Raw genomic sequence first — 13,474 nt, 5'->3', positions numbered from 1 at the left:
AATCGATGAATGGGTAAATACTCCATTTTTGTTGTAAACCAATTGTCTCATGGGCCAAATTTGGCCTTAGAAGACATTAATATATCTTTCTTTCTTTCTTTCTTTCTTTCTCATTTAAGGTACATAGGCAAATGATGGCCTATAATCAAGCACATATACGACACGAACAAGGTTATATATGGCACTCAATATGAGGATTGCCTGGTCTGGGTTCTGCAGTTCCGGATTTGGTGGTGAAGGAGCCATGGAGAGATTGGTCATTTGGGTCGCGAAAACTCGATAGATAGATGTAGGGGACACAATACATTAATGATGTGCATGATAAGTTAGTTAGTTGGGGGGGTCTACCTAAGATAGAGAGAGCTACATATTAGTTCTTCTTTTCTCATGGGTCACATTTCTTCTTTCTTTCTTTGCTTTCTTTGCATGATCATGTATTTTATCTATAAATGCAAATATTGAATGCACATGCATATGTATATGTACATACATCATATGTATGTATATAAATGCATAATATTGAACTAATTAATGACTGAATTGCCTTCCTTCGGTACTCTGTCTGTCTGTCTGTCTGTCTCTCCCCTGCTTCCTGCACAGAGCTCATGGCGTTTTCTTCTACCCTAGCTTCATCTCCCTTCGCGTCAGTTTCTTCGCCTCCGCTTGCGAAGCTTCATTCGTCTTCTTCCCTTTCTTCTGCAACAGTGCTCTCTACTGGTTTCTCAACAGCTCGATCTCAAAACCTTCGATGCCATCGCCCCCATCTTTCTTCCGGTAAATTAGTGAATTCTATCCACTTGCTTCATTTATCGAAGAATTTTGAGGCTAAACGGTTATTCTTGGGATCTCAGAAAGGAACAAAAATAGTGGAATTTTAATCAATATTTGACCGCTGAATAACTATACTTATTTTTCTCTCTTTCTTCCTCAAAATTTTTGAACATATTTGAGGCTAAATACTTCTGCTTGGAGAGCTCATGAGAGCTGAAAAAATCGATTTTCTATAGATAACATTTTTTTGAACATGTATGTGTCGTATTTATTTAAGTGCATTTCATCAAACCTGATATTTAATAAAGAATAGTTCATGCACATGTCCAATATGATTATTAGGCATCTTGCATTTTAAGTTAGGCTCAATTGTTAAACCCGAATTCAGAGATTTTAAATTGGCAGCATCAAGAATGTGTAGATACACACAAATTACATCTATTTAATTTTCTTTTTCTTCAGAGTCTCATGCATTCAAAATATGTGATTGAACCTGCAACCATGTGACTGTACATCAGTCCTTGAGGGAAAACCTTATTCTACGACATGCGTGTGCATTGCGACACAATTATAAATTGCATGGAGCTTCTGTAATACATGTCGCCTGAGATATATAACACTATTCTTTGAAAAACAATAAAAAACATGTTATCCGGCATATAGCATGAGTGTTCCATAAAACAGCAAATCATCCGAAAAGTAACACTTCTCTACAAACTAAAAAACATATACCACAGCAGATAAACATGATTCTTAAACAAAAGATTGAAAACCATAACATGATCCCCACGAAACATTTAAAACATGTGACTGAAGTATGTAACATGATTGCTCTATGACAGAACAAGTCATGGAGTGGACAAATTTTAAGTCTTGTCTTTTTGCAGTTGTTCGATCCATGGCTGTGGCAGTGGAGGAAGTTGCACTTGACACGGTTAAGTTAGTCGAACCTCCTGTTGCTGTCGTGACTGGTGCATCCCGTGGCATAGGCAAAGCAGTTGCTCTTGCTCTGGGGGGTGCTGGTTGCAAGGTCGAACATATGCCTACAGATCCACACATGTTAGCGATACAATCAATTACTGATTTTTTTGTGAACCTTCATTACATGTTGTAGGTATTGGTTAATTATGCTCGGTCTTCTAAAGAGGCGGAGGATGTGGCTAAACAAGTAAAGCATTCTTTTTCTCCCTGAATTTTGTAACATCCTCTTTTGTAATGTAGTAAATGTATGTTACAAGCTTATTAAGGATGACTCAGCCAGTTCATACTTGAATGTGCTTTTTTTAGGGTTTTTATATTCTTATAAGAGAATTGAGGTTGCAGAACTGTGCTCTCAATTGCACTTCAGGGGATTGTTTTAATGTGAAATTAGATATACTGTTTGTATAAGATACTGGTAATGATTGTTCTTATCACCACATTACATTGGTAATTGTCTGTACCGTGAATCATGTAATGTGGTTTTGTGCCCCACTCAGATATTAAGTTGTACATATTAATTTGAATCAATTTCTTATTGGGCTCTAAAGTTATGTTCTATAGCAACCTCTCTTCAAAAGTATATTTTTCATTCATTTTTTCTGCCGAACATTTTATATGGACTTTATAGATCGAAGACCTAGGTGGGGCAGCACTTGTATGTGGAGGTGATGTCTCGAAAGAAGAGGATGCTGAAGCAATTATGAAAGCTGTGAGCAAAATCAGGCCTAAAAAACTCACGTTTTCTGTTTTTTAGACATAATTTTTCTTCTTATTCTTATTGATACATATATCTAATATGTATGCTATGTTTTCTGTAGGCTGTTGACAAATGGGGCACGATAGATATCCTTGTGAACAATGCAGGAATCACGAGAGATACATTGATGATGAGAATGAAGAAAACTCAATGGCAGGAAGTTATTGATTTGAACTTGACTGGAGTATTCATCTGCACACAGGTAGTTATTTCCAAGTGACAATCCGTGTACATATTAGAAGATTTTGTTATCCATGAAACCTATATCTGTATGCTTTTCTTTTATTGTATCTCAGCAAGCGGCAAAGTTAATGATGAAGAAAAGAAAGGTACACACTGTATTCTTTGTACTTACTTTAGTGAAGATTTAGCAAGTTTATTGATGTTCCTTGTTTGTTTATCAAAATTTTAGGGGAGGATTATTAACATATCATCAGTGGTTGGGCTTACTGGTAATGTGGGTCAAGCAAACTATAGTGCTGCAAAAGCTGGTGTAATTGGGCTCACCAAGACCGTAGCTCGTGAATATGCGACTAGAAATATCACAGTAAGAATTATGTTCATGTGTCTTGTTTTGTATTACCTAAGGGTATTCTGATCATTCCTGGAGTTTCTATTAACTGGAGGTGTATTGGCGTTTTACACAAAATATATGAAGTTTCTACTAACTAATGAGTGGCTGAAATGCTACATGAACTATTTTGTCTTTTACAGGCAAATGCTGTTGCACCAGGGTTCATAGCTTCGGATATGACTTCAAAGCTTGGTGCTGATATCGAGAAAAAAATTCTCGAGACCATACCCCTAGGTATCATTGCCATATGTATATGCATTTTACAGTTACCAACTAGGAAGAGTCAGCTTCTTCTATGTTTTAATTTAGTGAGAAATGAACATCATATGTACTATTTAGGAAAATTATCCCACTTCACTCTTATTTTATGGTTTAGAAAACAAATGAATATCATATTTATGTTAGCAGTTAGGAAATACAATTGTACCATATGAACCCTATCTTATAATGTTATGATATAGGAAATAAAATGATATTGTATGCACTGAAATTTAAGGATGTCCCTAGGAAATGATACCAAATGTACTATAATTGAGGGATGTCCCCTTCTTTCATGTGATTACAATTTGTTGGGAAAACATGATAATACCATAATCCAGTAAAAGGCTGCTGAAGTAGAGAAGGACCTTCTCTATAGTGAAACTGTAGATATGATGTCAATATTTGAAAATTTCAGGTAGGTATGGTCAACCAGAAGAAGTAGCTGGTTTAGTGAAGTTTTTAGCTTTAGATCCTGCCGCAGCATATATTACTGGACAGGTATTGATCTACTTAATTATTAGATAATTCTCCGCTTTTTTATGCAATCAAAATTTGAAACATATGATATATTATGATATATATATATATATATATATATATATATATATATATATGTAATTTCTTGGTGTTGATTGCTTTCTTCACAGGTTTTCACTATCGATGGTGGGATGGTAATGTAAAAAACAAAAACAAAATGATGATGAACTTTCATTTCAAGAGCATGGAGAAAAGGAATATCTCAAGCTCAGTGTTCACAGCGTTTTTGTAATATGTAAAAATAATTACAAGCTTCTCGACAATATGATTTCACATCTGATTTTAGCTTGAGAATTAGGATTATTTACTAGGTGAGGGAAAACATTGACATAAATGTCATTAATCTATTAAGAGGGATTTAGCATAAATCTCATTGATTTGTTAAAAAACAATCAATTTACAACTTTAGATTCTTCTAGGTTGGGTTTGCACATAATTGGAATAGCTTTGCATTTCAAATATTGTATCGGTGATTCATTAGCCCAATTCTTGAGCATGTTTCATTGGGTTTACATTACTGATAATTGATTAATGTTTTGGATTTTGAACATTGGCATTTGAATTTTTGTGCTGTGATTTGGATTAAGAAAGCTGGACATTGGTTTATGACCTTTATGTGCAAGTTTTATTTTTGTAATTTGATATTTGTGCTTAAAGTGAAAAGTTAATTATATGGGTAATTCCCAGTATTATGTTGGAAGAGACCATTTCCATCTGATTGTTATGCAAATGCTTTTGTTTGCCTTTCCTATTTATATATCGGCTCATTGTCCTTGTGGTTGAGTAATGAAGTTAATTGTTCTAAACCTTAAATATCGTTCACAATCAAAACATCTTGTTTCATAACATTTCTTTTGCCATATAAGGTGGTTGTCCTTGAAAACCTATTGGGGTATACCTAGAGACAATAATCTATTAGTGTTCAACTTGACAATATGCCTCTTCTACCTTTTGGGAACTAGATTTGGGAGGGGGGAAATTTTAGGGTTTTGCCTATATTTTTCCAAGTAGATTCCTTCATTTGATCTCCAGTTTGATAGTCATTTCAAGGCAAAATTGTCCTTACTCTTGAATCTAATATCTGATCTAATTTGTGTGGTTTTTGTGGAAGTTCATGGAAGTCCAACAAAATTGGAAAAAGCACTTTGCTAGCAAGTTGTACCAAACTTCTTCAATCAATTGTTACATGGATATTATAAGTCTTCATCAAAGCTAATTGGTACATCACATTACTAACTTCTTGATTATTGTTGAAGGAAACCACCTAGTTTGAAGTCCTTTTGAATTGGCATAAACTTGCCTACAATCTTCTTTTTTTATCTAACCTGAGCAAATAGATTGTGTGCTTGAGGAAATCTTTCACACTTTGTAAGTTTGTTCTACGATATATAGTGCAAGAAGAGTTACTGGTTGTAATATGCACATTGACATGAATGGATTATGGCTTGTCATAGTGCGTTCATACCTATATTGGAATAACCCTAGAATGTAGAAGTAATCACAATTTGTTTGCTTCGTATTCAAATAGATTCCAAACATATATATTGGTTGTAATATGCATATCCACATGAATGGACTATGGTTCGTTGTATCATTTCATAATTGTATTAGAATAATGCACAAGCAATCACAATTCATTTGCTTCTTATTCGTATAGATTCCAAGAATATATTCTAAGACTTTGATTAGTTCTCTTAGGCTACACTTTCATTTGAGGACAATTACATGTGTTAGCATGGTTTCAAGCTTGCCAAACAACAATAATATGAACACCACTCATTAATTTTATATCATCATCACATATTATATCCATGCTAACACATACACCTGATACAAAACTTGCCAAAACACCCTAGTTGACCATGGAGCCTTAACATTGACAGGGCTAATCTTTGTTGGCATATCAACGACTACCTACACCTAAGCATCACTTACAACTGGCATGTGAATAAATAAAAATCAATGGGAACACTTTCCACCCCCTTTCGGAAAATCCAAGAGGATAGAGAAGACCAACAAAAAAAAAAAAAAGCTTACCTCAATCGTATCACACTTTGTAGCACATCGCTGGAAAAAAAAGGCTCCTCCAAACGCCAACGAGAGCGCATGGGTCTTCGCTACTTGGGATCGGCATGCCATTCTTCGAGATGGATGAAGAAATTTTCGGAAGAACTCATCATCCATCGTCTTCTTGGGGAACACAAGGTGTAGCTTCGGGAAATCCTAAACAAGGTTGTGCTCGAGACTATCTTCGACAAGAGACCCCCCCAAGGTTTCTTCTTGTGTCCTCTGGGACCCCCCCAAACCAAAGGACAGTATAGGACATTATCCACTCCCTTTCACTTTGCCATGCTTTCTGTTTCCTTTCTATGCTCTTCTTCCTACGAAGAAGCGAGAGACAAACAGACAGGGACAGATACACAGAAACAGGGGATATTGAAAGCTATGGTGGCCCAAAGGGACTTCAGGTTCTGTATCGACCGAGGCGGCACCTTCACCGATATCTATGCTGAGGTCCCCGGCCACAATGGCGTCCATGTCCTCAAGCTCCTCTCTGTTGATCCGGAGAATTACGAAGATGCGCCCCGGGAAGGGATCCGAAGAATCCTCGAGCAGTACTCAGGTATCTCCATCCCCCGTTCTTGTAAGATTCCAACAGATCGCATTGATTGGATCCGGATGGGTACCACCGTGGCCACAAACGCTCTGTTGGAGAGGAAAGGCGAGCGGACTGCCCTTGTTGTTACTAAAGGTTTCAAAGAGCTATTGAGGATAGGTAATCAAGCTCGTCCGAAGATATTTGATCTTACAGTGGTGCGGCCTTCACCATTGTATGAGGTGGTTGTCGAGGCTGATGAAAGAGTGTACCTTGCAAGTGACGACGATATTCATCTTGCTAGTCATGGTGATGATGATGCTTCTCCCCATATCCCGAGCCTCGTCAAAGGCATATCTGGTGAGCTTGTGCGGATAGTCCGGCCTCTGGATGAAGAAAAATTGAAGCCAGCCTTGCAGTCTTTGCTAGATGGAGGAATTCGATGCCTTGCGGTTGTGTTCTTGCATTCCTATACCTTTCCTTATCATGAACAAGCTGTGGAGAGATTAGCCAAACAACTAGGATTTAAACAAGTGTCTATCTCCTCGGCATTAGTTCCCATGATAAGAGCGGTTCCAAGAGGCCTAACAGCAGTTGTGGATGCTTACCTTACTCCAGTTATCAAGGATTACTTGTCAGGATTTCTTTCAGGTTTTGACGAGGGCTTAGACAAAGTCGCTGTCTCGTTCATGCAATCAGATGGCGGTCTCACTCCTGAATATAGATTTTCAGGTCATAAGGCTATATTATCGGGTCCGGCGGGTGGTGTAGTAGGCTATGCAAAGACTACATTTGGTCTAGAGACATCTAAGCCTTTGATTGGTTTTGATATGGGTGGAACCTCTACTGATGTCAGTAGATATGCTGGAAGTTATGAACAAGTGTTAGAGACACAGATTGCAGGAGCTATCATTCAAGCCCCACAACTTGATATTAATACAGTTGCTGCGGGAGGTGGATCGAAGCTTAAGTTTCAGGTAGGAATTTTTAAGGTTGGTCCTGATTCAGTCGGTGCACACCCGGGTCCGGTTTGTTATCGAAAAGGCGGTGAGCTAGCGGTAACAGATGCTAATGTTGTTCTCGGACGAGTTGTTCGGGATTACTTTCCATCTATATTTGGTCCCTGTGAGAATGAGCCCTTGGATGTAGAGGCTGCAAGGAAGGCCTTCGATGTGCTGTGTTCTGATATAAATGCTCATAGGAGAGAGCAAGATTCTTCATCTAATGAAATGGGTGTAGAAGAGGTTGCTTTAGGTTTCTTGCATGTTGCTAACGAGGTTATGTGTAGGCCAATTCGCGAGCTTACTGAAATGAAAGGGTATGAGACAGCTCAACATGCTTTGTCTTGCTTTGGAGGAGCTGGTCCTCAACATGCATGTGCTATTGCTAGGGCTCTAGGTATCAAGGAAGTGTTTGTGCATCGATACTGTGGAATACTGAGTGCTTATGGTCTTGGCTTAGCCGATATAATAGAAGAAGCTCAAGAACCATTTTCTGCCATCTATGGACCTGATTCGATGAAAGAAGTTTTGGAACGATCTGGGTCATTAACTGCACTAGTAAAACAAAAAATCAAAGACCAAGGGTTTAAGGAGGACAACATAAAAACTGAGTTAATGCTGAACCTTCGCTATGATGGTACTGATACAATCATGACCGTTGCTGCCCCATCTGATGGATCCTTGGATTTTGCTAGAGAGTTTGTGAAGCAGTTCCGTAGAGAGTATGGATTTGAGCTTCAGAGAAGATCAATTCTCATCAATGACGTGAGGGTTCATGGAATGGGTTATACAAATATCTTGAAGCTTGCTGAAGTGAGCAATGCAAATGGTCCACCTCAAGCTGAAAAGTTATTGCATAAGGTATACTTTGCAAGTGGATGGCACGAGACACCTATCTACATCTTAGAGAAATTGGGTTATGGCCATGTCATATGTGGTCCTTGTATCATTATAAATGGGAATAGTACAATTGTAGTAGAACCCGGCTGCAAAGCTTTGATTACGAAGTATGGGAATGTTAAGATTGAAGTTGGTGATGCTACAGGAAGTGAAGATGATGGCCTGGCTAAGATAGATACGAAGGTAGATATTATTCAATTATCCATTTTCAATAACAGATTCATGGGGATTGCCGAGCAAATGGGGAGAACTCTACAAAGGACATCCATATCCACCAATATTAAAGAGAGATTAGACTTCTCATGTGCATTATTCAGCCCCGATGGTGGCCTGGTTGCAAATGCCCCTCACGTTCCTGTGCACCTAGGTGCTATGTCTAGTACTATAAAGTGGCAATTGCAATATTGGGGTGGGAATCTGAAAGAAGGAGATGTATTGGTAACAAATCATCCAGCCGCTGGAGGAAGCCATCTCCCGGATATAACTGTAATTACACCTGTCTTCCGAGGAGGAAAAGTTATATTTTTTGTTGCAAGTAGAGGTCACCATGCTGAAATAGGAGGCATTACACCAGGTAGCATGCCTCCATTCTCAAAGGCAATATGGGAAGAAGGGGCGGCCATCAAGGCTTTCAAGCTTGTAGAGGGTGGTGAATTCCAAGAAGATGGTATTAGTAGGATTTTACAAGCCAAAGTTCATGAGAAAGAACGCTCAGTGGTAGTGCCAGGAACTCGAAAGCTTGAAGATAACTTGTCCGATTTGAGAGCACAAGTTGCAGCTAATCAAAGGGGTATCACTCTCATTGGAGAGCTTATTGATCATTATAGCTTGGAAGTGGTACAATCATATATGTGGCATGTGCAGACCAATGCTGAAGCTGCGGTTCGAGAGATGCTCAAGGCTATGGCAAAATCGCGAGGAGCCACGATTGGTAAAGCCCGAGATAAGATTAGTGCTGATGATAAGATTGTGGTGTTAGAGGCTGAAGACTATATGGATGATGGGTCTACTGTACATTTAAAGCTTACAATAGATGAAGAAAGGGGTGAAGCTGATTTTAACTTTGAAGGGACGAGCCCTGAGGTTTATGGAAATTGGAATGCTCCTGAGGCCATAACTGCAGCCGCTGTGATCTACTCGTTGCGGTGCCTTGTAGACGTGGATATTCCATTAAACCAAGGTTGCCTTGCTCCAGTGTCAATCCACATCCCAAAAGGTTGTTTTCTCTCTCCGAGCGACAAGGCGGCAGTGGTGGGAGGCAATGTGCTCACTTCTCAAAGAGTTACTGATGTTATTCTCACAGCCTTTTGTGCTTGTGCATGCTCCCAGGGGTGTATGAATAACCTTACCTTTGGGGATAATACATTTGGCTACTATGAAACGATTGGCGGAGGGAGTGGGGCAGGACCCACATGGGAAGGCACGAGCGGGGTACAATGCCATATGACCAACACTAGGATGACCGATCCCGAGATCTTCGAGCAGAGGTACCCGGTTATTCTTCACGAATTCGGTTTCCATGAGAAGAGCGGTGGAGAAGGTACGCATCGAGGAGGGGATGGGATTGTGAGGACGATTGAGTTCCGACGTCCGGTTATGGTTAGTATATTGTCCGAGAGGCGTGTTCATGCTCCGAGAGGATTGGAAGGTGGATGTAATGGAGTTAGAGGTCAGAATCTTTTGTTTCTGAAGGATGGACGATGCTTGAACATTGGAGGGAAGAATACTATTGAAGTCTCGGCCGGTGATATACTCAAAATCTATACCCCCGGAGGTGGTGGGTGGGGTTCTCCAAAATCTCTCTAAGCTTGTGAAATGTGTTGAATTTAATGTAATAGTATCTAAAAGTTTACATGTATCTAGAAGTTCTCATATAATTCTTGAACACTACATAAAATTGTATTTTAAAAGTATTATTTGTTTGACGTCTTTTTTATTTTTTATGTTTCAGCTTATTTATTACTCATATTCATCCTTCAAATTTCGCATTTTGACCTCATTAACTATAATATCATTTTCATGTAATCAGTCCTTCATAGCATATATTGATTGATTTGATGAAACTTATGGATTTTATGGTGGCCCTTCATATAACTAGGTTTCAGATTCTTTATTTCTCACAGTTTCCCTTAACTATTGTTTGTTGACAATAGAAAATAATCTACTATTAAGAAACAAGTCTTTGATGAAAAACAAGGGTCTATGTATTGATTTTTAATATTGATGCTAAGATCAACTGGATCTTTTTATCTGATGTTAAAGATGAGATAAACGTGATCTTTTATGTAGCAAATCTTGTGTAGTTAAGGTCGCAAAAATTCAAATTAGGGAGGGAAATTTTGACCTAGTGGCACATTGTTTATTGTTGCACTCAATGCATTATGCTTGTAATGTATGGAGATTCAATGTGATTACATCAATTATAGCTACCTAAGTTAGAATATAAGGGTGCCATCTTTGATCACGTACAATGAATTCTTTGTACTTCTAACTAATAGGGTACAAAATTAAGATAAAATGAATAGGTTAATTGGTCCACATCATGGTTTCTCTAGACTCTAGTAGAAGATTTCAATGACCATGTAACAATGCATCTTGTTTATATAACGGATATAGCTATTCTCATTTCAAATTTTCTAATGATCAAATGCGGACATATATAATGAATAATTTCCCATATCAATGGACAATGTTTATCTATTCAAACAAGATGATTGTATGCATAATTCATAAGACTTACAAGTTATTAAGCTAAAGCTCATCATCCAAAAGTTCCAAAAATGTATGCCATCAATAAGATAGAGGATTTGAGCCAAGTCTTAGCTTAATTTCATGTGAGAAGGAAGTGTAAGCGATCTATGTATATTTGGGTAATATATTTGTTGGAAGCAAAAATGGTCGTCACCACAATGGTAACCCTAAAAGTTATGTGAGTGAACAAACAATCATCATGTAATGCCTTTCATTCTAGAGTCCAATCAATGAACTGTGTGCTATCATTCCATCGAGCATGTAAGCTCCCTCACTCAATCGTAAGCCAACCTCCATAATGGAAGAATTCATGTGATGAATGTACTACATAGTCATGTAATGTTGAATCAAAGGCTCAGTTTGCAATGAATCACATTTTTCCAACCCTTGAAACATCTTTAAATACCATGTAGGTTGGTAATTGAGCTACTTCCCTCATGGTATACATGCCACAACCATATGTGAGGGATGCTATTCTTCTTAGTTGTTATTAAAGCCAAGAAGACACGTGGTTGTTCATAAATTGGCATGCATTCCCATGCAGTTTGATCGTGCTTGTAAATTTGTTGTCCATCGAAGTGCCTATGGCCGCTTGGGGGGACAACCACAACTCTTTGGAAGCCTTATCACCATTTCTAGAAGTTACCCCCCCCCCCCCCCTTCAAGAAGGGGGCATTTTGAGAGATAATGAAAATTTCAGGGGTATGCTGGGAAATAAAGAAAATATGAGGGCATTTTGGGAAATAAAGAAAATCTCGGGCTCTCTCTCTCTCTCTCTCTCTCTCTCTCTCTCTGTCTCTTTCGGAAATTTGAGCTCCTAGAGAACCCCTTCGTTTCATACCTTTCTTCTCCTCCTCCTCCTGCAGAAAGCTCGCTGCGAGATTGTAGAGAGAAAAAGCTCCAGAGTTCCTCTCCGCGACTTTGTCGGTCACGGTAAGTGAAGAGATCTTCTTCTTCTTCTTCTTCTTCTTCTTCTCTCCGTCTCTTTGGTGATGGTGGTAAAGTGAAAAGCTCGTCTTCTTCTCTCTCAAACCCATTGAAATCGTGAAAGAAACACATGCTGAAGCTCCCTGAACCATTAGACCTTCGAACAGAGAACACAAGTATAGGGAATTTGTTTTCCGTATATCAGAACCTCTATATGAAGATGCGATTTGAAAGAAAACTCTCTTTTTCAGATCCATTGAAATAATCACAGGAAAACAGAATCTCTTTGATCCATTGGATCTTTTATCAGAGTGCAGCACTGTAGCAATGCATGTGATTTTGTGAAGATGCAATGGAATGTGTATCTAAAACTATAAATAAAGATGAGAAATCAAGGGAAAAAAATCATTTAATCTTTCTTTCCTAGATATATTGAAGTAATCATCACACAGAAATAGAAGCTCCCCGTTCTCATTAGAGCTTTGATCAATTGCAGAAGTGGATATAATTTTGAAAGTAAAGATGTGATAATGGTTATGCCTAAATCTGTATACGAAAATGAGAAATAAGTGAAAATTCATTCTCCTTCTTTCTAACAGAATTGTTGAAATTCTAAAGGTTGGACATTTATAATAACATTGTATATGCAATATGAGAAATAAGTGGGAAATACTTCGCCTTCTTTCACGGATCCATTGAAATAATTGTAGAAATAGAACCTCTTTGGTTCATCAGAGCTTCAATAAGAGCACAGAAAGGTAGAATATAAAGATGACAGATTGTAGCTAGATATCATAGAACCTTTGAAATCACACAGAAACAAAGGCCCTTTGATCCCTTAGTACTTCATTCACGGTACATACATATAGAAGTGGATATGGTTTTGAGAGTAAAAGTTTGAATCTTTATATCTCAAATTTATGTCGATACTGTGCATATCAGAAATTAGTGAAATTTATTTGTCCAAATTTTGAAAATAGGAAATTTTTTGACCAGATTAAATCTTTGTCGGATGAGAAGATGAGGAGTTAGTGAAGATTCTTTGCCAAATGTTGAAATAGAATATGGTTTTGACAAGTAAAGATCAAATTTTTATACCTTAAATGTTGCTTAACTGTATGTACAGATAAGAAATTAGTGAAGATCCTTCATCAGAAATTTTGAAATGGAATATACTTTTTGACAAGTGAAGATAAAATCTCTAAATCTATATGTGCAGATGAGGAATAGGGAAGATTCAACTTTAAGAGAGATTTTGAAATGGAAAATGGTTTTTGACAAGTAAAGATTGAATCTTCTTATCTTAACAAATCTATTTCTGTATGTGAAGATGAGGAATTACTGAAGATTCTTCTTGAAAAAATTGAAATGGAATATGATATTTGACAAATAAAGATTGAAGCTTTGTACCATAGAGA

General features: G+C 37.9%; 2 protein-coding genes across 2 annotated transcripts; both read left to right on the top strand.

Moving 5' to 3' along the window:
- The first annotated feature begins 544 nt into the window (after positions 1-544).
- Positions 545-4,429, top strand: LOC147867864 (3-oxoacyl-[acyl-carrier-protein] reductase 4-like). The gene is made up of 10 exons (XM_087315741.1): positions 545-774; positions 1,659-1,801; positions 1,886-1,939; positions 2,381-2,461; positions 2,571-2,711; positions 2,806-2,838; positions 2,922-3,056; positions 3,224-3,317; positions 3,760-3,842; positions 3,992-4,429. The coding sequence occupies exons 1-10, from the start codon at positions 606-608 to the stop codon at positions 4,022-4,024; spliced, it is 966 nt and encodes a 321-aa protein (XP_087171867.1). The 5' UTR covers positions 545-605; the 3' UTR covers positions 4,025-4,429.
- Positions 4,430-6,272: 1,843 nt separating this feature from the next.
- On the top strand, positions 6,273-10,303 carry OXP1 (oxoprolinase 1). The gene has a single exon (XM_087315738.1). It carries the CDS (start codon positions 6,327-6,329, stop codon positions 10,182-10,184), a length of 3,858 nt encoding a protein of 1,285 aa, XP_087171864.1. The 5' UTR covers positions 6,273-6,326; the 3' UTR covers positions 10,185-10,303.
- The last annotated feature ends 3,171 nt before the right edge of the window (positions 10,304-13,474 follow it).

Source organism: Azolla caroliniana, unplaced genomic scaffold (genome assembly GCF_043228905.1).
Source record: "Azolla caroliniana isolate FFs.n. ecotype wild unplaced genomic scaffold, voAzoCaro1.0.p SCAF_2, whole genome shotgun sequence".
Lineage (NCBI taxonomy): Eukaryota > Viridiplantae > Streptophyta > Polypodiopsida > Salviniales > Salviniaceae > Azolla > Azolla caroliniana.
This window is presented reverse-complemented; position numbering and strand designations above follow the sequence as displayed.